Raw genomic sequence first — 24,772 nt, forward strand, 5'->3', positions numbered from 1 at the left:
CATGATTATTTATTCAGGTATGCTGAGCTGTGCTAAAACTGAGGTATCACAAATGAAGATTGAGTTCATTGTTTTCTTTTTTGGAATATTTTAGGTTTGAGTCAGTTAGGGCAATTAAACTGTTCTGTATAAAAGACTAAATGCACAGCCACACAAGAATACAAACCTGACCTTACAACCAGGTCAGGAATATTCCCTGATTCAGACTTGGAAATACTGTATGTACATGTAGGTGTATATTTCCCATTTTACTTTCATACCTTTTGTATTTTTTTTTAAACAATGGCTAGAAACAGAATATAAAACAGTGTTTTATTTTTATCATCCTGACCATTTGGTGTTCTAATCCATTTAAGTTCTGCTGTGATTCTCTGTCTTTTGGCACACCTGCATCATGTTTTCTGCCTGTTCAATAAAATGTCTGTAAAGTTGTGTGTCCTTATCTTTCTTTGTAATATTATAATTGTTGTTTTAATGTTATTTTCTTAGTCTCACCTGCATACAATTGACCACATTGTACACACTTGATCAAACAAACAAATCTATGAATTTAAATGTTTTTGTCAAACACAAGCCACCAAAACCATTTTCAATTTTGTTTAATTTTTTTTTTTATTTTTTATATAGATATGAGTGACTGAAAAGGTCAAATGGAAGATGTTTCTTTTGTTCTTAACAACTCATGAACCAAAAGATCTCTGAAATGTGTATTCCTTTTATTCACTCCAAACAGCTTAACTTCTCCGAGTATATTTTCTCTGGGTTTTCTCAAAATGTCTTCTCAGTGATATACAACTGGCAGGCAGAGGAATGCTGTCACTAGGGTTAGGTTATATCAGGTTTACAGTAGGTTAGGACTAGGGTTAGGGGTATATTAGGGTCACAGACAGTTAGTTCTGGAGTTAGGGTTATATAAGGTTAGGACTAGGGTTTTATTAGGTTTTCAGTAGGTTATGACTAGTATTAGGATTATATTAATGACTAGGGTTAGGGATATATTGGGGTTAAAGAAGGTTAGGATTAGGGATAGGATTTTTATAAGGTTAGGACTAGGGTTATATCAGGTTTACAGTAAATTAAGGTTCTATTAGGGTCACAGAAGGGTTGGACTAGGGTTAGGGTTATATAAGGTTAGAACTAGGGTTCTATGAGGTTTACAGAAGGTTATGACTAGGATTAGGGTTATATTAGGATTAAAGAAGGTTAAGACTAGGTGACTGACATCATCAGACGTAAAATGAAAGGATCTGTGGATGCAAATTTCTTCTTGGGTATTTTCTATAGTACAAAATAGCAACTTTTTTACGTCTTGTCTCTTCTGAGCAGGATTCTTTTGTTTAGTTGTGGGATATGAGTGGATTTATTACTTGATCTTCAATTCTTCTAACCAGGACAGAAAGCAGGATTATGTGAATAAAGTTCTGCAGCTTTTACCACCAGCTCATTCAAACGTTATGTTATGACAGCAGGGGTTGAGAAACAGAAATTTAGAGACAGGATTAGTTCACATTTTTTAATAACATGGCACAATTTACATAACACAAGTTTAACTGAGGAGCATGCTGAGTTGCCTCACCCTTTTTTGTACATGATCTAGAAAGGACTTCATTTTTTACATACATAATAAACAGCAAAAAAGTTCCTTACAATCTCTTTGCAATACGTATTGACTACCCACTACTGCTTCAGTGGACATTTTAATGTTTGATTTTAAGAAAACAAAAAATTATAAGAGAAATTAAAGAAAAAAGCACTGCACAACATCTGAATTTCACAGAGTTTAAAAGCGCACAACTAACCCTCCCATGGACTACTAAAATAGATCTCTGCTCATTAAAAACAAACTGTCCATAGCTTACAACTTGCTTTTTCTTTCTGAAGATACTTAACACTTTAATACACCGGCCAATAGGGAATTGTTTTCCTTCATTCAGGTTTCACACTGTCTTGAGACTAGATGACATGCTTTGTCTTTGCATGTCTTTCATTTGAATTGCCACATTTTCAAAGTAAAATTATTTAATTTAGAGAAGCAGTATCTGTTCTATCTTTGATACTTTTCCTTGGTGTTTTTGTACTGTAAGGATTGTCAGCAAAGACTTTTATATCTTGACGAACAAAAGCATGTTTCCAGATCAAGATTTGGGGAATATTATTTTAATGAAGTGCTGCGATCTGTCAGATTGAGCCTCAATTTGATTAATACTCATCACTGACAAGCCCTGTCTGATTCATGTGAAAGCATGTACTGTTACTTCAGTCATCAAGAGTGTACAGAGAGTGAGTCAAGAAAATGAGAGGGTTTAGTAGAAAATGAGAGAGAAAAGAGTGATATAGAGAGAGAGCCCACGCATGAGTTGCATAGTTGAAAGAAGGGATGTGGTCTCTTGGACAATATGATCCTTAAAAACCATTATTATGCAGCATTAAACTTAAAACCAGTCTGTGAGAATGTGCACTCTCCCTTTGATCACTGCCCACTATATACAGCTACTCGAAAGTAAAGCTTTCATAACATCCATTTGCATATTTGTACCTTGATTTTTTTTCTTTAAGAAGAGAAACAGACTATGCACATATTTACAAGTTTTGCCTTTTTGCAATGTTTTGAGGTACCTGTACATTCCAAAATCATCTTTGTTGGGGTTTCCAAGGTTGAAGATCTATATTTTGTCCTTTTGCTCGAGATCAGTGAACTGTACATGTTCAAGAATACACACCTAAGCCAGAGCCAATGGGATAAAAGGTCATGAAACATCTCATGTGTCTTTCATGTGTTTGCACAAAACCAAAAAACATCAACACAAAAAACCATCAATCTATACACAGATATGATACATTCTCAGTCCAGTATCAAGTGCTTGTTTTGTGTTCCACTGTCAGACACAAATTAGGGGCACATGTGTGTTTGTGTCCAGCCTCACCGTGCCTCAATATCTTTGTGTGTGTGTGAAGGGGGTCTGTCTCTTATATCAGTGCTGAGTGGGGTAGTCCGTCTGGGAGAAGAGGATCGTGCTCCGAGGCTTGGGATAAGAGGGGGCGGGGCACTGAGTGATGCAGTGGGAGGGTTTTTGTTTAGGATTCCATTTTGAGCGGCAGCAGCCACAGCGGAGGAGGGGCTAACACGAGGATAGTGCATGCTAGGTAGTCCGGGGGCCATGAGACCAGGGTGAGGGAGGTGTCCGTCCAAAGCAGGGTGATGCATTGGGTGTAGACGCCCCTGCTCAAATTCCTCTCTGAGCAAGTGTAGCCTTTCCCTTTCTTCTAGGTGTGCCCTCTCTTGTTCCCGCCGCTGTTCTAAGGTGAGTCCATGAGGATGGTCTCGGTTAAAGTCATGAGGCTCGCGGTCCCGGTATGAGCGCTCTGCTTCGTAAAGCCGTGGCCCTGCTAACCGGTGTAGAGGATCATTCCTCAGGAGCAGATCCCGAGCTAATGGATCTCTCCGGTGGATGTCTAGTCCTCTGTAAGGGTCCCTCATTGGATCCCAGTGAAAGGCAGGGTAGGGGAACCTCTCTGCACCTGGGATGGGGCCGATGCCCATGAAGGGCGCCACCATACGAGTCTTCTCCAGGCTACTGATAGTGTTTATGGGATGCATGCTGGCCATTCCCATAGGTACTGGCATTGAAGATGGTGGGTGAAGAGTTGGGGCAGGAGGTGCCTGAGGTGTGGATCTTTGCTCCGGGGATCTCTCGGTGGCACCGTCCTGCTCCTCTTTTCTCTCCTCTTTCACTTTTACCTCACTGTTTTTTTTCTCATATGTAATTTCGCCCTTCTTCTCCAGAATGTCTCGACTCAGGGCACCATTCACCCACTCTAGGCCAGCTGGTCGCATGTAGGGTGATGCTGTGACCCGATTGGCTGGCTTGTCTTCTTGAACCCGCCCACCATGGATGACAGGAGTGTCTTTGTTGCTGTGTTGATTCTCCTTTACCTTGTGCTCATCTGTGTTGGCGTCTTTCCAGTCCGAGTGCTCGCGTTCTCGCTCGCGATCTTTGGGCTTGTCTTTGTCCCGAGGCTCGCTGGAGGGGACGTGGTTTCGGGAGGGTTCAGACGGCCGGGTATGGCCCAACAGAGAGAGGGGGTTAACAGGAATTGGTGACTGGTGATTCTGGTGTCTCTTCTCTGTGGGCTCCCTAAAAACAGAGGGAAAACTGAACATTACTATCAAATTAGGTTAATTACATTTTAATATTTCAATATTAATTACTGCATTACCCTTAAAGGAATATTCTGGGTTCAATACAAGTTAAGTTTAATCGACAGCATTTGTGGCATAATATTCATTACCCCAATTAATTTTGACACCCCCTTCTTTTCTTTAAAAGAAAAAAGCAAAAATCTGGCACGTACAATGGAAGAGAATGGGGCCAATCCGTAAATGTTAAAATACTCACTATTTCAAAAGTATAGCCACGAGACAAAAACATTACAAGTGTTAACATGATTTTAGTGAGATAAAATCACTTACAAAGTTTTTCTGTTTAAAGTTATAGCCAATTTTACAACTTTGTTGCCATGATGATGTAATGCCAACAAACCTTTAAACGCCATGCTGACTTTTTTTTACTATTATTTACAGAAGAATTAATGTAAGTGCTTCCAAAAAATGGCCTTTTGTAAGTGCCTCACTGTAACTTAGATTTGTGCTTTTTTTAAAGAAAAGGAGGAATGAGTCGAAATTACTATGCCACAAATGCTGTCGATTGAGCTTTACTTGTATTGAACCCGGAATATTCCTTTAAAGCCAAAACAGGGCCATAGATATTATCAGCACAAACCCCACATTAAGATGGGATTATAAATGCTAGCGAGACATTAATTATAAAACAGAATTGTATAATATAATTTATAATTTGGATTAGAGGAAACCCTGTTAGAAGCTGTTAAAAATCCACCTGTGACTGCACATAAGTTGAATTAAATATTCATAAAACAATTAATATACTATTGGGCCAAGTTGCTAGAAACCGTTAACATCATAGAGTTATCTTAGTTAACTATAATACTTGGTGTAAGAATGTTTATGCTGATTATTATTATTAATAAATGTTATTATTAAAACAATTTACTGAACACTGGTGTCATTTACTCTGTTGCTTCCATTTTATAAAAGCAATAAGCCACATAGGAATGTGCATTACAGTGATTAGGTAATGGGTAATGTGATAAAATCACAGTAATGCAGTCTTGAGTGGCTTATTGCTAACCCTAACCCTTTACTATCTCTAATAAATTATATCATGTGCTAATATCATTCACACAGATCTACGCACCGCTCCTTATCATCCTTGTTGACTGAGGAATCCCTCTTGTCCAAGTCGCGTTCTCTCTCCCTATCCCTCTCTCTGTCTCTATCTCTGTCATGGGAGCTGACTGACGTGCTGCGTTCAGAGTCTCCAGGTTTGAGCCAGGGAGGAGGGGTGGGGAAGGAGGGCGGAGTGCGATGGAGTCTATTCCATGGCTCGTGGGGCCCGCCGAAGTGCTGCTGTGCGCCTGGTGCATCTTTGTGGGCGAATACAGAGTTGGGTGCTGGGAGACAGAAAACAAATTTTCCCCATGGTATATTAGTGCACAAATTGAATCCTCTAGATCTTGGAAAATACTTTGATACTTTGATTTCAGAATACAACAGTTATGTTGTAATTAGTTTTTTTTTGTTTATTGTAAAGTTTGTTTTTGTCTAAACAAAAAACGAAATTTCTGATAAATTGTGTAATAATATATTTGTGATTGAATAGTTGACTCACTGAGTGCTGGGTTTCCCAGCCCACCAAAGGCTGCAGTGCTTAATGAGGCTAGACCTCCAAATGTAGGCGGTCTGCTGAAGGGCTCTGTCAGTGAAAACACAAACAGAAGAAAGAATCAGTAAATGAACAAAATGATTGTGTGAATCACCAATTATTACCGGTTAAGATCATCTAATGTAATGACAAAATAAACACGTTCTTCTCTTGCTCTGAATCTAAACATCACTAATAAGAAATCATATCACCATTTCAATGTTTTGTAATATGTAAATCCACTAAGTTCCTGAGAGGTGTCTAATAAACCTTAGCTAAGAAACATTAAAACATACATTTTTACATTTAAAATACTGTTAGAAATAATTTGGCTGCACAGTGACACCTAGTGGTGGAGAGTGAAAGTGCACATGTAAGAGGTTTGTTAACTTACCCAAGTGAGGTGCTGGGGTAAGAAAGTTGCTAGGATGATGTGGAGGATGTCCGAAAGGTGCAGCTGAGGGGTGCATGGGCCCTGAATTGAAAAAAAGAAATACTTTGATGAACATTGCTACACTCTTAGAGTATGCATAATGCTTAAGTATCAGCTTAACTGATATAATAGGTACAAACAGCCTGGATAAAAAATTCTGATGGGGTGAAAACTCTTGTTTACATTAAGTATATTAATTGAATTTAGATTAATTTTTAATAATCTAGTCACTCTGGATAAAAGCATTTGCTCAATGCATAAAATATCAATTTAATGCAGTGCTGAAGACAATATGATTATTTTGATGTTTGAAATTGTTGTGTGTTAAGAAATGGGGACTGATAAGTATGAACTAGACAGATTAATTAATCATATTTGTGTTTACTCTCTCAACCATGCTGAGATTCAGGTCATCCACTCACCTACTGCTGTGAAAAGCGTTGCAGGTCGAGCCAAGTCATGAGGGTGATGGATAGCTCCAAACAGAGTTGGACCAGGGGGTCGACTAAGAAACTCTGGTTTGAGCCCGAAGTCCAGCTTGTGTGGGTCAACCTGCATCTGCTGCTGAAGAACGGCAGGCACAAGAGAAAAAAAAAACGTGATACCCCTTCCAAAGACTTAAAAATTAAGATTGAATTGTTAAGAATAGTTCACTCAGAAATAAAAATCTGTCTGCAAAAATGAAAATTCTGTCACTTTAATTCCATCTTTATTCCATACAATGATAGTGAATAGTTACTGAGGCTTGTATACTGCCAAAATTGTACGTTTGTTTTCCACTGAAAAAAGAAAGTTCTACAGCTTTGGAAAAATGTAAGTGTGAGTAATGAATTTTCACATTTTGGTTGAACTATCCCTATAACAGAAGCATCTAAACAAGAGGCACAGGAAATGTTTCTTTCTATATCTAGTATTTATCTTGATTGGTGGGTACAGTTAAAGTGTAATCACGTCATCTGCACAGATCTCACCTTTACTTTCTGTTGGTGGTGGTAAATTTGCCAGGCAATATGGACATGCATAGCACACCACTTTCCTGGTTTCTGGGGAGACAGTAAGACAAGGTAAGATTTTTGTGTTCAAGTGTGTTTATTGTCATTTTCTCCTATGTGGTAGGAGAGGAAATGTAATAGTGTGCCTCCAAGGACCATGATGCATACGTGTAAAAAAAAAAAAAAAAAAAAAAAAAAAGGGAAAACATTTCTTAATGTTCTTAACAGTTCTTAATGAAACAAAAATATGATGAATACAACAGACATGACTTAATTCAGGCTTACAGTTAAATCTATTTCAGTAGTATGTGTGCACTACACAATTAACATAATTCAACTTTAAATGTTCATTTCGGGTTTCTGTGCTTTTTAAATTTTTTGGGCCTGGCTACAAATTAATTACGCAAAATGTCATTACAAAGTGCTTTCCGTGATAAGGGAGTAATATAGTTTCTCCTATAGGCTCTGAGATGAGACCATGGAGTCCCAACGTACAGCTAATTAAAGAGAGGCAGAGCGGAAGGCAGGTGCTCGGCATAAGGTGGGATTAAACTGTAATGAGCTTTTATTCTATTTCCTACAGAGTCCTGTGGGGAAACAATCCGAATAACTGATAAAGCAGTCTTACCCTGAGAACGGGCCGGAACGGATCCGTCAGCTAAAGAGAGAAAGTGCGCGAGAGAGAGAGAGAGAGAGAGAGATATTAGGGACACAAAGCTGTCACTCAGGACTTTTAATTAGCATCCAAGCATCACTTCATCACTGACCAAATTAAAATGTTAAAATTTCCCTTTCTAATGAAGCATTTCATGGAATAATTAGGCCAGAATTCTGAGTATTCCCCTTCCAATCATTGTCTGCATACCAATGTGGACAAGCAGTATAATGTGACATTTTAACAAAATAATATAATTTCAGTATAATGTTTTGCTCATAATGACACTGACCATAAAAATACTGCAATTACAGACAAATGTCTGTAATATTTGTAGGTACTGTGTGCATGAGCAAACTGTTTGTGTATGTTTGGGGTAGCATAGCATACATACCCGTGGGTCTTTCTGAAGGAGTGTGTGTGGGACAGCTCCAGGCCTAGCTGCAACGTCTAGAGGGTTTGAGGTCTGTAGCATAAAACAAAAATCAAACAAAACAAACACACACACACACACACAAAAATATGCAAAGCTTTTGAGCCAGTCACAACTCATGAATTCACATTTACATGTATGCACTTGGCTGCCACTTTTATCCAAAGTAACTTACAGTACATTCAAGGTATACATTGTTCACTAGGAAACAAACCCAAGACCTTGGCGTTGCAAGTGCCATGACCTACCAGAAACAAAATACGCACTACAGTACACTATGATTTCTAAACATCACCACCCTGCGCTATCTCTTTCATACTCTCAATCATTATCGGCAGGTGACTAGGCCTTCAGCAGATGGTGTGACATTTTAAAAAACATTTTGAAGTTGATTCTCTGTTCAAACTGTATTTATACATGACATCTGAAAAGAAGCAGACGGTCTGAAATGTTTATATTTAGGAGTCAGCTCAGAACAGCATATGAGGTTAGTTTTGGGAGTTGTCTCGACATTCAAACATTTTGTGTTTGATATCGTGATACCTTGGGCTGGAACGCTCCCTGCAGAGATCCGAAGGGCCCTGTCGGTGGGATGACGGGTGGAATGCCTGACACAGCTGGGGGGTAAGAGTGGAACAGCTGAGAAAAGAAAATGGATACAAGAAACAGAGCAAGAGAGACAGTTACTCTGGGAGGTTCTTGTTTCTTGTCAGCTGTTTACAGTTAAAGCTTGAGACCCTGTATAAACTTCTTACAACTATAAAAGATTGGCTGCAGACATTTAATAGTCATTGTCATAACATATTAGCTACAATAAATAGGTTTAGTTCTGATTTTCATCTCATGACATTACTGCCATGTCATAACATGTCAATGTCATAACATGAAAATTAAACTATATAAACATGGTGCTTTAATAGCAAAATGAAAAATTTTCTTTGAATGAACAAATGACAGAATAAGACTATAAAGCATCTATTTTGTGGCATAAAATAAAACATATGTCTGACCTGCGGCTGTTGTGACATTCAACAAAGGTTAACAGCAAGATAAATTTACAATATGGGTCACTCTCGGAACCTGCTCTGATAGCAATGACTGTTATTATCAAGACTCACTGCATTATGCATGTAATTACTGCATTGTCTGGTGGGCATGAATGTCATGAATGAATCATTGCTAAATAGCGATGTCGTAATTGAAGGGCAGAGATCAAATAAATTAATGTTGAATTAACCTGTTGGACAGACAGGCAGGCTCAAACACATTTTTATCTTGCACACAAGCCCTTTTTAAGTTAAGCTTTAAAAATAAGTCAGTGAGGTGTCTAATGAAAAGCATATAAAGCAGCAACTGTGGCTTAAAATAAAATGCATTATTGCATTTATAATGGTTTACTGAGGAACAGTTCGTTGTGCAGTCCTGTTTAGTTTTGCACAACATCTCCCAACACATGCATTATAAAACAGATAGTTCAGATCCTGGATGCTGATGGTTAATACAGCATTCTAGCCATGCTGAATCACATAATATAATAACAATTATGACACAAAACACCTGTTTTCATTGCTACTGTATACAGTATATCACCCTGCAGAACCCATAAAGGCCAAATATTAAACTTAGCACTAGGCACTAACTGAATTTGCTAAATAAAATAACTTTTAAATGACATTTTATGGTGTTAATATTTTTATTAGGCAGTAACGATTTTAAACACAGTCAAAAAGGCACTAAAGGCTAAATTGTGAATAGAGTAACAGCTGCATGTTGTGCCTAAAGTGTTGAGTCTTTGGCTGTAACTATATTCACAATGGCCTCTCAAACATTATAGCTTTAACAAAACACACATACTGCCACAACGCATAATAAAACTATAGGATATTAGCAGAACTTAATGACAATGGCCCACTTTCAGGGATGCAAACTCATGAGGGGCAAAAAAGACAATCACATGTCCACGAACATGTTTTCCGGGGATATTATTTTAAAAGAATAAGCTAAAAGCACCAATTCCAGTGATTTTAATTATTAAAGTATAGCAAATTAACTCCACAACTGTGCAGAATTAGCCGCAAAAATTTAGGTGATTAGCTTTAAATTTGTTCAGTTTCATTTACTGAAAAGTTCACTGGCCACTTCTGGAGATGACACTAAGTGGCAACAAATATCTTATGTGCTATGAGTGAGTCATTGGCTGTCTCGCTTCGAAGGCCGCGTCCTCCAGAGGTCACATTTGTCGGCCGCATACGTCATCGAGGCTGAAAACCTTCTTTCACGGGAATTCGGAAGATGCATGAGGTGTATCCTTCGTGGGCACTCACAACCCACAATTCTTTACTTCAACGGAAATGAACATCATTTGTCTAAAAAAAATTATGCCATTTGCTAGAAAATATGATGTTCAAACGCAAGTAATGTTAATTCCCAAGTTGAAGTACCTCAGTAGTTGGGTGCAGAATAATTAATATGTATAATTATATTAATATATAATTAAAATAAATTATTATAGACTAAAATTACACCTGTAAAATCTATTTTATTTTGTCTCTATATCATTATATCTCTCCTAGAATTTACCTAATACATTCCCTTCCAAATGGACTTTGTTCCCTTCTCACTCAAAGCGCTCGCGCTCGTTAAAGAGTGGCGTGCTGTCATAGCAACCATGATATGTTCTAAAGCGCATTTCACAAAAGTTGCCCTGAGGCGTCAATGTTCCTCAACGTCACGTGCTGCTTTGCCCTCCACATGACAAGAGTTGCAGAAAGTGTTATGGATAGGCAATTCTCCAAGTATTACAAGTTTGCCATGCAAGAAAGTGGGAGGTGTGAAAAAAAAAAAAAAAAATTTGGAAGAGAAAAAAATGACAATTGCTTTGATTGCAGAAAGTAAAAAGAGGACTTGTTTATGTTATGTCTTAGCATTTAAAAAAAAAAAAAAATTACTGTAGTTCAGTAACTGGGTTCTCTGGATACTCAGAAACAATAAGGTAATACAGTAATTAAAAGAAATTATGAGACATTCAATATCTCTTCATAAATTTGGGCAGTTTTTAAATATTTCTTGTTGCTTTGTACCCTCAAAAACATCATTTGTGAGGCAAAAACTTGTATGAAAAACATTTTGGTGTAAAGTGGTGTCACTTCATAGACTTCAGTTCGGCAATGCTGACGTAAGTCATGTGAAAGCCCCTTAAAGTGTACAAACATCAGTCACTTTTACGCATTTATAGCTCTTCCACCCTTTTCTCTCCTTGATGAACAAGGTAGACTCATATGCAGATGTCGAAGTGAATGAACAACATGCCCCTCTCATTCAGTCAGTTGATACATGTACCAGGTCATTCAGTTTATTTACAAATGAGAAGTTTCACGAGTGCCGTTTCTTCAGAGCCCTTCACGCTCTATTCCTGTTGTAGCCATGCACTTGACTGGCCGTAGCTGTAATCAATCAAGCGATCTGCCTCAGTAGGACTGCGGTTGCCAAGCGCGCAATTGGCCGCTGCTGTAATCAATCAAGCAAAACCCCCCAAAAACAAAAACTAAAAAAACTAAACAAAAACTCTTTGGATATGTATGAATCACAAAAATGTTGGTTTTAAAATGGCAAATTTTGCCGAAAGTTGAGGAGTCTGCAAAAGAAAATGAAAAGCCACCACAGCTCTAGACAAAAACATTAAACACATGACAGGTACTCACGCTGTGTCTGTAGAAGGGGTCGACTTTAGTGGGGTATTTGTCAAACTGTGGAGGAAAGGAGAGACAGAGCTCAGTACACACAAGAATCCTTCAGGCCTCAATTTCCTCCTGACAAATATCTTGGGAGTCATGAGGCGCAAAACAAATATCAACTGGTTTAATGTGCTCTCCAGAAAAATGTGTTTGGTTTGTTTTTCGGCAGTAAAATGCCCTCTCTGCCCTGGTTAATGAATGTTAGCACAGAAAATATCGCTCTATAATTCCTGCTGGCCTCGTCCAGGTTGCCATTTTGTTATTTACATGCTGTTCAAATGAATTATAAGGCCCTTCTCTAGTTTATGTGTATAACTCAGCAATTCTGAGAGTGGTCGAGTAGAGGTCAACTGGCTGTCTAAAAACAGTCCCATAAATGACTAATTTAACTGGGTTTGAGTGGACTAATCTGGATCCAGACAGAATGTTTCTCACTTGTGAGTAAACAACGCAGCTCTCAAACTAGTTTTATATCCTCATTAGCTGACAGGGCCGCACTCATGGGCCTTTGAGTCTGTAATGGTTTAAAGCCACTTTTAAGCCTCCGCTGGCCCAGTGCTGGCTCATTGTGGGCACTGTGGTTTCTCTAGAGTTGTGTGTGGGAGTGTCTGTATGAAGCTTTAAGTTACTAATCAGCCCTGCTGCCTGCCAACTTTTAAAACTACATCAAATTAAATGATGTCACTGAACTGGCAATGAAAAAACGAGTATAAAGTTCTCAAGGCTTGGCTGGAACAAATATGTATCGCCAGCGGCTCTGACTGCCAATTCTAAAACCAGGGCAGAGAACAGAGGGTGATGAAGCATGCCATAGAAAAACAGCAGGGATAGTTTTTCAACAAAGAAAAGCCACATTGTGGCGAGAGAAAAACACATGGTTAAGATTGAGAGAGCAACTGCCATGACTTCATATGTTTACTGAATCAGCATACTGTAAACATTTATAATAGCAATTCAAAACACAATACACAAACATGCATGCACACCAGGGTCAGAAATTAATGGGGAATTGGGCAAAAATGCCACTAAATATGACAAAAAAGCCCCCTAAATGTAAAATCTGGTGGCAAAAAGTAGCCTGTAGAGATGTCCTCTGTTCTTATTTGTATAATCTGATTTATTTCTTAATATTTTATTGTAGGCCTAGTTATAAATATTCTGGCATAATATATGAGTTTATTTAAGCAAACCAACATATAATTAACTACAGTTAATCTAGTCATTCTAGAGTATTTATTTAAACTTTATTACTGAGGTTGAATTGAACATAAAAGACAGAATTTTAGCTCTTCTGCCCTTTTCTCTCCTTGGTGAACAAGGTAGACTCACATGCAGATGCCGAAGTGAATGAGCAACATGCCCCTCTCATGACATAGTACATTTTTGTAAGGTTAGACAAAATATGTATGCCTGCATAAAGGTAAAAATGGCCCTGAAAATCAACTTCAGGGGGTAAATGTAACCAAAAAGTTCAATTCTGACTCTGATGCAAACACAGACACATTAAGTATTGTTTTACAAGTGTTTGTCATCCATACTCATTTAACCATACATTGATACAGTCATGCACCTAGACATTCATCTTTTAATACATCCATCATTACAAAATAATTTTTAGAGTTGTGTTCCACTTATCCTCACATTTCTGGCTGGGGTACGCACCATGGGCGGTGCAGGCGTGGGCATGATGGCGTGGGGGAAAGGGGTGAAGGTATGCTGGTGTGTGTGTTGGTGTGTGTGCTGGTGCTGATGTTGATGCTGGTGTTGGTGCTGGTGGAACTCAGTCCGCAGGTATGGAGGGGGACCCAGTGACGCCCCACGATCAGCACTCTGAGATGCAAGGAAACGAGTGTTTAATTCCTGCCGGAGAAGGTCTTGTTCTGAAAGGAGAAAGAGAAAGTTTTAAAAAACACATCTAAATAGTAAGTGCCAGAGCCCTTATTCAAAAGCTTCTATCTGGTTTCAAAACTGTTGAGCTTCTGAATCAAACATGCTGTATTTTTGCACATAACAGCAGAGACCTATCCTGATTCAATATTAGAAGCAGATAATATCAGACCTTATTTTTTCCAATTCAAACAATATAACATTTTTCTCTGCCAGGTTTCAAACTGATTAATCTTTTATACTGTAGATTAAAATGTTTTGATACTTGATCTCACTTGAAGTATGTGATTTTACTTAGTGTGAATGGTATCTGGGAAAACGGTAAATAAACAATACTGGCCTTCATGTTGGTTATCAGTATCAATATGAAAATAATCACTGGCTATTAGTACTGGCACATCCCTGCTCTGTTCCAATAATGTATGTTACATGAGAGATGTGTACCTGAGTAGGCACTCCCAGCTGGGTGTCCGGGGACCGGCAGAGTGTTTGAGGTGAGTGGAGGAGGTGGAGGCAGAGCAGCAGGCGTCGCAAACATATTGGTGTGATGAGGAAGAGTGGAGGATGGTAGGGAGGGGGGGAAGGTGTGAGAGGCTGTGGGGTTCGCCGGCAGGCGGAAGGAGGCTGCTGCCCCAGTGGGGGCAGGTTGGTGATGGTGTAGATGAGGGACTGGAGAGGGGCCCGGCGGCTTCCCTGGATTGCTGCTTCGACTACTGAAGTGAAGAATAGAATAAAGAGAATAAATTAAAGGTACAAAAGTATGCTGTGTACACCAAAAAAATTCTAATTAATACAACGAGTTTCCGTTAGAAAAGTTATTCCCTTCCCAAACTGTGAAACGCCTATGTTCTCTTAATTGTTTAAACAGTGGAAAGTCTCTGCTTTAAATTTTGTACAATTCAGGATCCAGTTTCAGAAACATGGAAAGTGTGTATATACAGTGCTAAAGAATGTGTTATTCCTGGAGGGATTTCCCAGCCACACATGCACAAAAGCATTTATCAGAGTCATACGCATCTAAAAAAGAGTTCATTTACAGGCAAAGTAATAATTTAAATGCTTATTATATTCATTATAAAAGCTGCACACACACAGAATATCACTGTGTACTGTGCGGGGTGGACTACATAACAAACATAAAGGATGGCAGAAGAGGGTGAGAGGGAGGGAGGAGAAGATAGGCTTCTCTGTAGGATACTGGGGTGTCTGGGTTGAGTAGAGGAAATGTTATTTACAAACTGCTGCCAGCTACAAGGCAGCAGCATTAACGTGGGAGGGGAACGAATCAAACCATCTAATCTCTCAGATGGGATTCTCTCTGTGGTACTGTCAGACGCACACACACTCTCACACATACACAAGCACATACACACAGGGATTTGTGCTACATGCTTACTGGAGGATTGATACATTTTACATTCTAATGCTAAAATCATGCTGTTCCGCTAAGGTTTTCAAGAGCTGAGGCTCAGAACAGCTGCTCAATCAATGTATAACACATCTGGATTCCCCACTGATTGCAACAGAATTCTGTCTACTTCCTGCTGTGCTGAAATATTAAGCTCCATTACAGTAATTTGGTGTTCACTCTGTTTCAATGCTCACCTCAGGCCGTTGAGGTTAAGGCTGCCGCTGTAGGCTGAAACCGGGCGCGGGTGGCACCGCGAAGGTGGCCTGTGCAGTGCAGGTTGGGTGGGGTTCTGCTGGGCTGGTAGCGCTGGTGATGGGGGGTGGTGATATATGCCTGGGGTTGGGGGTGGCCTTGGGTGCGAAGGCGGCTCAAGTGGTTGCTGAGGCTGGGACGGGGCTGCCTGAGAGGGCTCGTGGCCCTGGGCAAGAGGCAGGGTGGTAGAAGTTGTTGTTGGTCTAAGAGGGCAATCTAGGCAAGGGTGCTGGGTTTGAGCTGGGCTTGGGGGCAAGGGTAATGCCCGGCTGGAGGAGGGTGGCTGGAGGTGAAGAGGGGAGGGGAGGGGACGTTTGGGATGGGAGGTTGGCACCAGTGACAGGGTGGCCAAGGGAATGTCACGGGAAGTCTCCTGGCTCTTCTCTTGGCTGCGCTCTAGGCCAGACACCTTGGGAATGCCCAGGCCATGCAGCTCCCGGCTAACATTGGTGGAGAGGGCATCAACGCCAAAATCTGGTACTGAAGAAACACAGAAAGACAAAATTTTAGAAGCCACAAACACAAACATGTACAGTTAAACACATTATAAAGACAAAGGTCCAGTTGTACCCCCTTATCGGCAGCCCTGGATATGATGTATAACGTACAGTCTGATATAATGTTGCACAGTGTTCCATGGCTTTTACCCAAGATCTCACTGGAATCATATTGTACAGTCTGACAAGCAACAATCATACAGGACTGTAAAAATTGTACAGTGTAAACCTGGCTTTAGCAAGGCAGCAAATAAAGCCACTGAAAATGTCATCCCACAGAAAAGGTTATTTCTTAAATAGTTTCAACTACAAATATTGTTGTTTAAAGATGGATGAATAGATAGATCCAGCAGACCTCAACAAACAAATAACATGAAGGACTAGAGCCTAAAAACCTCATTCAAATTTCAGAGGAGGAGAAAAAAAGACAAGATTAACAGAAAAAGTAAATGCTCTGGGACCAAAGGTTCATGGGGGATCGCAGTGCATACATAACACTGATTAACTCCTCTTTGTCTGCCTCAGAGGGAACCACACCTCTCTTTCTTCACACCATTGCCCCCAGCAAGGCCTGTTGATTGAGCCTGAATCCCATATGCACTGGGGTTCCTGCTGGAACTGAACCACTACGGATTGTTGATCCCTCTCTCTTGGGCCTGGGGGCCTCCCAATGCAGCACCCCATGGGACCCAGCTCAGAGCCACCACAAGGTCCCGGTGTGCAGCTGAGAGTTAGTGCATTAGCAGCAGTGTGTGTGATGCAGTCATTAATGGTCAGGCCTGCCTGCAGTGCTCTAGCAGATGAAGATCAATAAGCTGGGAGTACATGGCTCCCCTTGGGAACAGGTTGAATCAAGACATCTGCCACATGACATGTGGGAAGTCGAGACACACGTGTGCACAAACACTCATATGTATGCATACACATGCACACAAAAGAACAAACAAAATGCACGCACACAGCACTTCACACAAAGGCGGGGATAATTTCTATACTTATTCCGCAGACTGAAAAATATCTTCATTACTGTGCTACCTCATTTGATCCGTAAAATGCTCACAATACAAGGCTATGGCACTCTAAGCACACACTTTAACAAACAAGGGCAGTTCAGCCTCCCAGCTCAGCTGTCCAGAGGGCGCAATAAGTCACCCTTTATCCTGCCTGAATAACTGGATTTAGGGCTGAGAGGGCTGACAGCACTCAGAGAAAAGCCTTTCACACTTGTTTGTGTCAGAATAAGGGCTTTTATAAATGAGTTCCCTTCAGATTATATAGCTCCAGTAGGCTGTCACAGGCCAACATGACATGTAAGGACAGACATGCTCTCTTTACTAGACAAACATAAAAGCGTGGGTGTCCATCTCACTCTCTCTTTCCTGCACTGTGGCCTTCCTGTAGGGATTTTTGATGGAAAATATCCAAAGCCCTTCTAAAAGGCTGAACCACAGAGATCTCTGCTACTCCTCCCTGGAGCGGCTCTCTCAATGTACTAACATGCCTAAAATAAATAAATAAAATGAGACGGAGAGTGAAAACACGGTTTATTCTTCCCGTAATGAAGACTCCAGGGCCGGGTAGCGAGTGGAGGAGAAGTGTGTTTCTCCTCCCTGGGGAGTTAATTTGTCAAGTCTCCTTGATCCCTGGAAACAAATAAATGCAGCTTTCTCTCGCCTCTGCAAAAAGAGTGAAGAGACGTGATTTTTATTCTAAATGGCAGTCGTGGAGGAGGATGTTTAATAAGATGGTAGAGCAGACTGGGAGGTAGACTTCGCAAAGATCTCATCTGATCACACAATGTTTGGGTGTGAGTCTGTGTGTGTGTGTTTGAGCAGGATTAAGGTCTACAAGGCTCCTGGAGCAGTGTGCTTGGGTGAGGTCTCTACGGACAGCAAAACACAGCTCATTATCCTGAGGTGAGTCTGCTCTGAAATAATACAGCAGATAAAGAACAGCAGCTGTTAAAGCAGGACAAACAACACAGTGAGAGAGAGAAAGAGAAATAATTTTTTCTTGTCATTATCTGTTTTGTGTATTAATGCTTTTGCAATATTGTATCTAAACAATAGAGCGCAACAGTCTGGTTACGGTTCATTTCTTCCATAGACTAATTGATTTTCAACGCTAACATATAAACCTTTAAAAACACACCTACCTTGAGCTCCGAGGTTGTTTATCAATGGTATATGCTTCCGTTGAAGCCATCTGTCTGCATTATTTCAACTCCATTGTTTAAAAATAGTCTTTAATAGCAGAATTCCTGTTGAACAACTACAATACCCATGGTACAGCAGAGAAGGCTTCACCAATCAGAAAACTGCGGCCAACACAGCCCACAATATAAAACCATAAGCGACCACCCACTCCCATGATGCACTCTGAATGAGGCAAACGATTCAATCTCCCTGCACTCTTAAAGTACTTATATATTTGTGTTTATCGGAATGTTTCGCAATAAATGTAAATATTGTTTTTTAACTTATAATCATCAACCTAACATCAATAGTTTTATATATTTCCATAGTTTTATTTTCGTATTCTTCATTCACAATGCTTCATGGGATTGTAGTCTGTGCCCTCATGAAAGATGGTAAGTACACAGACTTGTACCTTTGTCTTTTTGTTAGATTTTCAAACACTTTTTTTCCTTAAAACAAAGTCTGTAATGTTGTGATTCACCTCGGAGCTGGTTGGTTTGGTTCATGCTTTTCAAATCTTTAATGGAGGATTTTTTGAAAAGTCTATGGAAAAAATGAATGGGAAAAATACTTCCGGAAGCCAGATGGCTGAAAAAGTGGACAGGCACTGTTGCGCTCTATAAAGTACTTTTAAATTGAATTTTTTTTAGGAGCCTCTGTGTGCATAATCATCAGTGCATTCTTACCCTCACTGCCATCAAGCAATACTTAACATTGGATCCAACTTTAACACTACACAACCACACACTTAAAGGAATATTCTAGGTTCAATACAAGTTAAGATCAATCAACAACATTTGTGGCATAATATTGATTACCACAAAAATAAATGCTGACTTGCCCCTCATTTTCAACAATGGAAGTGAATGAGGGCCAATCTGTAAAGGTTAAAACACTCACTGTTTCAAAAGTATAGCCACAAGACATAAACAGTATGTGTGTGTAACAAAGTACTAACCTTTTCTGTGTAAAGTTCTAGACAATTTTAAAACTTTGTTGCCATAACGATGTAATGTCAGCAAACCCTAAAATTACAATTTATTTATTTATTTTTTGGGGATTTTCTCCCCTTTTCTCCCCAATTTGGAATGCCCAATTCCCAATGCGCTCTAAGTCCTCGTGGTGGCGTAGTGACTTGCCTCAATCCGGGTGGCAGAGGACGAATCTCAGTTGCCTCCGCGTCTGAGACAGTCAATCCGTGCATCTTATCACGTGGCTTGTTGAGCGCGTTACCGCGGAGACCTAGCGCGTGTGGAGGCTCACACTATTCTCCGTGGCATCCACGCACAACTCACCACGTGCCCCACCGAACTTGCGACTTCAGGTGTGGTAGTCAGCGTCTTTACTTGCTGAGCTACCAAGGCCCCCCTAAAAAGTCAAATTAAACAACTTTACAGCTCTGAGTTTTAACAGAAGAATGAATGTATGTGCTTTTATAAAATATAAGCTTTACATTTCTGCCGTTAAACCCTCCAAAAATTGTCCCCATTCACTTCCACTGTAAGAGTAACTGTAACTACTGTAACTTTTTTTTGGTGCTTTTTTTTTTAACCCTTGTGTGTCAATAAATAAACGTTTTAACCGTTTTAAACGTTTTGATGTTTTAACCAACATCAGTCCTGATCATAACTACTAAATATTCATGCATTTTCAGGATTTGAACACTTTAAATGCCAGTTTGTTTATATAATGCCACTGTTGTTTTTTTATAAAAAAAAAAAAAAAAAAAAATTAATTATTTTCAATATACTAAATGCTAAGGGGATTTTTTTATTTTTTTATCATCACAGTCTGGGATATGTCAATGATTAGCAACAACACTGATTTTGATGAATTATTATTTTTTGTGCGGCGTCAGATTAAAAACACCCTCACACTCAGTACCTTATAGAATAAAAATATCAGTAAAAAAACTGCCATAAAAATATTATATATTAATATTATTTTCCACTTTCACTGACTTAGATTTTTTAACCAACATCAGTCCTGATCATAACTATCAAATATTCATTAATTTTCAGGATTTTAACCCTTTAAATGCCAGTTTGTTTACATAATGCCACTGTTGTTTTTCACACACACACACACACACACACACACACACAAAACACACTCTGACATCTATACCAACACACCCACACAATTTTAACTGCATCATTTATTCAACTGGCCTGCAGTGCTCTATAACACAGCAAACAGAAAATAGGAAAAAAGCATGTATTTGCTCCATAGGCTAAACATGAGAAAAATGTCGCCATCTGGTGGAAAATATTATTATTTTTTTATTTTGAAGCCAGGTCTCCGGAATGAAAGCATAATATCATATAATTAATGATTTTATGCTTTAATGGCACTGGTATCAAATATTGCAGTTTTAATGGGTTTCAGTGGGGACGAGTGTAACTATTTTGTGTACACAGTGTATTATAGATGAATTTTAGGAACTGAGGGTGAAATATCAAAATTCCCTCAAAATACATACCTTTGGCAAAATTTATGCCATTGGCATGAACACAGCCAAAGTGATCGAAAAAAACAAAATGAAAAAAACAAAAAATGTCCCGAAGATCACACAAAGGTTAAAGAAAAGGAGGTATGAGTTGAAATTAATTTCTGTGGTTATCAACATTTTGCCACAAATGCTGTCGATTGAGACTAACTTGAACTGAACTTGGACTATTCCTTTAAGGACTACTGTATTTAAGTATTATTAAAATGAAACAATGCATCCCTATGGAGCCCTTCATACCACATGTGGGGGAAAAAAATCCACCCTGCGACGAAGCAAAATTTTTTCCACCACATATTCACTTGGTAAAAAATAAAACAAAAAAACAACAACAACAACTCAATACTATTTCTGTAACCTGAAAATGTTTGCTTTCATCTAGGTATGCAATCTTTGCTCAAAGGCTGACAAAATGTGCGAACAATTCTACTACAAATTTAGTATCTCGCTATCAATTCATGTTGCTTTATCTTGTGTAATCAAAGGACCACATTCCCTGCTATTAAAAGCTGCTTCTCTTAAATATGTTTGTGCGCTGATGTTTATAGTTATAATTATACCGGGTCACTTACAGGGACTCTCTGGGTGGTATGCACCAATGGTCAATCCTTCTGGCAAATGCCAGTCATGCTGTTACATGGGGCTTCAGGCATCCTGACACTTCCACACCCCTTCCTCCCTCAAACATTTCTCTGACATAGCCCCACATACTCCTGTCAGCAAGAGATGAGGTCTGAGGTTATGGGGCCTTCTTTCAATGCCCCCAGGCCTGTGTTAAACCCTTCCCTTCATTCTAACTGACAGCCATGCACGTCTGCTCCACCTCATGGTCGTTTTACTCTTAAGTCAGCTGAGCTGAGACTTTAGCCCGCTGGTATCAGCTTAGACAGGGCTATTTGTGATCAATCGGAGCAGAAGAGAGAACGGGGGTCTCTCAAAATAATGATGTAAGTACCTTAGAGGGCAGAGCAGTTCTGGGAGGCTTTTGTCTGCAACAGACGAACCATGGCTGAAACAATGCGACAGCCCCATACTAAGCATTCACAAGCTCATATTGGTAATACAACATCATCATCATGATTTTACTATATAGATATGCCAATTTAAAACAGCACAGACCCGATGATGACAGCAGTCTTTGGAGTTTCTAATCCTACACCAGTGACTTTGTCTCTCTAATAATAGCATTGATATTTGAAAAACTCATCATCTTGCATAACAAATACATGTGAATTTCAAAAGCAAAAATTCCAAACTGACACAGAGTCATAATGTAATAGTTGTTTAACTAAACAAGTGACACACTCAGACTACAGTAGTGGAGCACCTGTGCTAGATATTCAGAACAGGTGTTTGGGGTAGAAAAATCTGGCAAGGTGTAAAACAAACCTGTTAATAGGTCCATTTAAAAGAACAGCGCCTGATTTAATCAACAGTAAAACACTGATTTGAGAGCATGGCTTCAGGTGATGCAACAGAAAGTAACTCTCAGTTCTCACACACAGACACGTTAGACCATATTTTCAGCAGCGTAAGAGAATGAAAGCTGATATACAGCATATGAACTGAGAGTGGAAAGAGAGAGAGAATGCTAGCACTCATAAAAACCCTTTGCATAAAAACCATGTGCGAGTGAGGTGCTGACACACTAAAACCCAGATGACAGTGGCCACGTCTTTCATACATAGAAAAAGAACACACACTCATAAACATGCACACACAGAGGCTAGCCACCATTTTATCCCAATGCTCTAACAGTTTAACCTCTTGCACACAGATACTATTGCAGGAAAACGCTGTTATTCTCTCAAGATCAATCAAATTTCAGGTTTACAACTCTGAGTAAACATCAATTACAAGCAGGCCTGAAAGAGAGAGAGAAAATGATGTCAAATAAAGAACAGGGATGAAATTGTGCAGATATATTTATAGATTATGTTTATATTCTTTTTGGAAATAAAGCTTAATGGAAGTACAGTATATATAGATCATTATACAGTATATAACTTATCTGTGCTTGTGCACTTTAGTCTTCAAAACACACATGAATCTACCCATTACATTTTTAGCCGATGTTATTTCCACACTTCTTAATTACATTTAAAGATGTCTCCAAGGCTGATATCAATGCCAGTTCTGAGGTAAAATGTCTACTACGTGCAACTTTTAGTGCTCTTAGGTGTAAGAGATTGGACGAAAGTGACTGTCTCACACATTTTATAAACACAGCTCAAGAAGTAATGAGATACAAGCTGTGGTTAACAGGGTACCACCAACTTGCATCGGCTAAATACTTTAAAGACGATATTTATTTACACTTTAGTGGAGGGAGATTTACACCCTGGTCCCTTTTATAGCCAAGCTCATAGTCATAATCAATCACTCTAATGACAGAGAGACCAATACCTCTTAACCTCTGGGCTAAAATAACATACACTCAGGCAGGCTGCTGACTCGGCAGTCTCAAAGTCTTTCTAGCAAGTCAGTCCACTGTTGGCCATCTTTGGAACGCTCTCGGGAGGCTATTTCCAGAGCAGCTCCTATCTACTTGAATGAGGGAAAACAGAAATCTCAAAAACGGTTGGTCAAGATTACGATCAAAGAGCATATTTTAAATAAGCAGTAAAATCTGACAAAACTGGTTTCATAAATTGTGATTCTTTACCTCGTTTTACACAAAGAAACGACATTTTCCAGCCTTGTATAGCTAATGCGCATGCACATTCTCAAATTGATTGACAGGCAATGTCTGTATCTAAAAGGTGGTTGGCTCTTTTACCTGTAAGGCGGGACTTGCTTTCTTCATCCGTTGACCGCTGGGTGCTAGAGCTCCTTGGTTGGGTGTTCTAATTTCTTCCATTAATTTGAATAGAAGTGTCCCGTCTCTGCTAAATAGTCTCTGGTAGTCTTCATTACACATTTAGTATCAGAGTGAGCTCATGCAACAAACACTCAGGAACTTAGCGTTTAATACTAGTACTAGACTGAACAGGGCTGCCCATGTTTATTCTCCACTGAAAATCTTATTTTATTCTGAAACTGACTGAGGGCATACAGTCCTACCATGACTGACAGGTAGAGACCTGTGTAATGGACCAATCACAGTTCATGCAGTTTGTAAATAGAGGAGAGCTTCATGGTGATCATATGAGATCATGACGGAGATTAATACTTCACCATGTCAGCGACCATCTAAAAGAGGAAATCAACCAGCACCTCTTTAAAAACACACTCACACAGGATCACGAGAGGCAAACAAACTTATAACCTGATGTGCATTCTGAGTAGTGGTCGACCAATAAATTGCAGAGGCCAATAAATCGGCTGATATTCGGAATAATTTAAAATAAATTTTTCCGTTTGGCCGATTAGTTTCTTAAGGCTGCGAGGGCACCGAGAATCACCTGTTTGCATGTGAAGGAGCCGTCTGAGACATGTAAACGACCAATCACAGTTAATTTTGTTGTTATGTGCCATCATGCTACTTCAACAATAGACCGATGTGCAACACAGTCTCAACGGTAGGCATATCAGAGCCACGATAGACACGTTTGAGCTCAAAATGTTAAAGTGCTCCCTGTTTCATTCTCCCTCTCTCTAATCAACAGTTCCGTTTCCCTTAACGGCCTTGTCTAATGATTAAAAAGGCAAATATCAAACTAATGTTGTATACTGTCTGCGGATACCTTGTTTAGATTGCTGCTGCTCTCGCTGACTCCAAAGTAAAAGTGCTTCACGTGCGCTATGAGTAAATGCCATATTCACTGTGTACTGTATGCACAATTGATCTGATTCAGTCTTTTGTGAGAAAATGCGATTGCTAATACACATATGCCATCCATGGTTGCTGGACTACTGTGTGTACTGTTATTTCCTTCTTCCTATTAACAATTTACAATTTCTTCATGCAGAAATAAATTACTTAAATGACTAAGCAGAAATCAGAAAAAAATGATCATATCTTTCATTTCACATCAAATCATATCAT

At 39.5% G+C, this 24,772-nt stretch overlaps 1 protein-coding gene across 5 annotated transcripts in view; it reads right to left on the reverse strand.

The window, feature by feature from the left end:
• Positions 1 to 1,499: 1,499 nt before the first annotated feature.
• Positions 1,500 to 24,772, reverse strand: part of auts2a (activator of transcription and developmental regulator AUTS2 a) — a 530,438-nt gene continuing 507,165 nt past the window's right edge. For 2 of the 5 annotated variants that reach the window (XM_051685880.1, XM_051685885.1), the window contains 13 exons: positions 15,523 to 16,060; positions 14,362 to 14,630; positions 13,672 to 13,910; positions 11,998 to 12,042; positions 8,840 to 8,935; positions 8,258 to 8,329; positions 7,837 to 7,866; positions 7,188 to 7,259; positions 6,639 to 6,780; positions 6,178 to 6,258; positions 5,751 to 5,834; positions 5,277 to 5,532; positions 1,500 to 4,136 (listed from right to left, as the gene is read on the reverse strand). In XM_051685880.1, coding sequence (XP_051541840.1) covers positions 2,921 to 4,136; positions 5,277 to 5,532; positions 5,751 to 5,834; positions 6,178 to 6,258; positions 6,639 to 6,780; positions 7,188 to 7,259; positions 7,837 to 7,866; positions 8,258 to 8,329; positions 8,840 to 8,935; positions 11,998 to 12,042; positions 13,672 to 13,910; positions 14,362 to 14,630; positions 15,523 to 16,060 — 3,140 coding nt within the window. In that variant the 3' untranslated portion in view covers positions 1,500 to 2,920. The remainder of the gene's footprint in view (positions 4,137 to 5,276; positions 5,533 to 5,750; positions 5,835 to 6,177; positions 6,259 to 6,638; positions 6,781 to 7,187; positions 7,260 to 7,836; positions 7,867 to 8,257; positions 8,330 to 8,839; positions 8,936 to 11,997; positions 12,043 to 13,671; positions 13,911 to 14,361; positions 14,631 to 15,522; positions 16,061 to 24,772) is intronic. The other 3 variants (XM_051685882.1, XM_051685884.1, XM_051685881.1) reach the window with 3 other exon arrangements.

Source organism: Myxocyprinus asiaticus, chromosome 43, assembly GCF_019703515.2.
Source record: "Myxocyprinus asiaticus isolate MX2 ecotype Aquarium Trade chromosome 43, UBuf_Myxa_2, whole genome shotgun sequence".
In the NCBI taxonomy this organism is placed as follows: Eukaryota; Metazoa; Chordata; class Actinopteri; order Cypriniformes; family Catostomidae; genus Myxocyprinus; species Myxocyprinus asiaticus.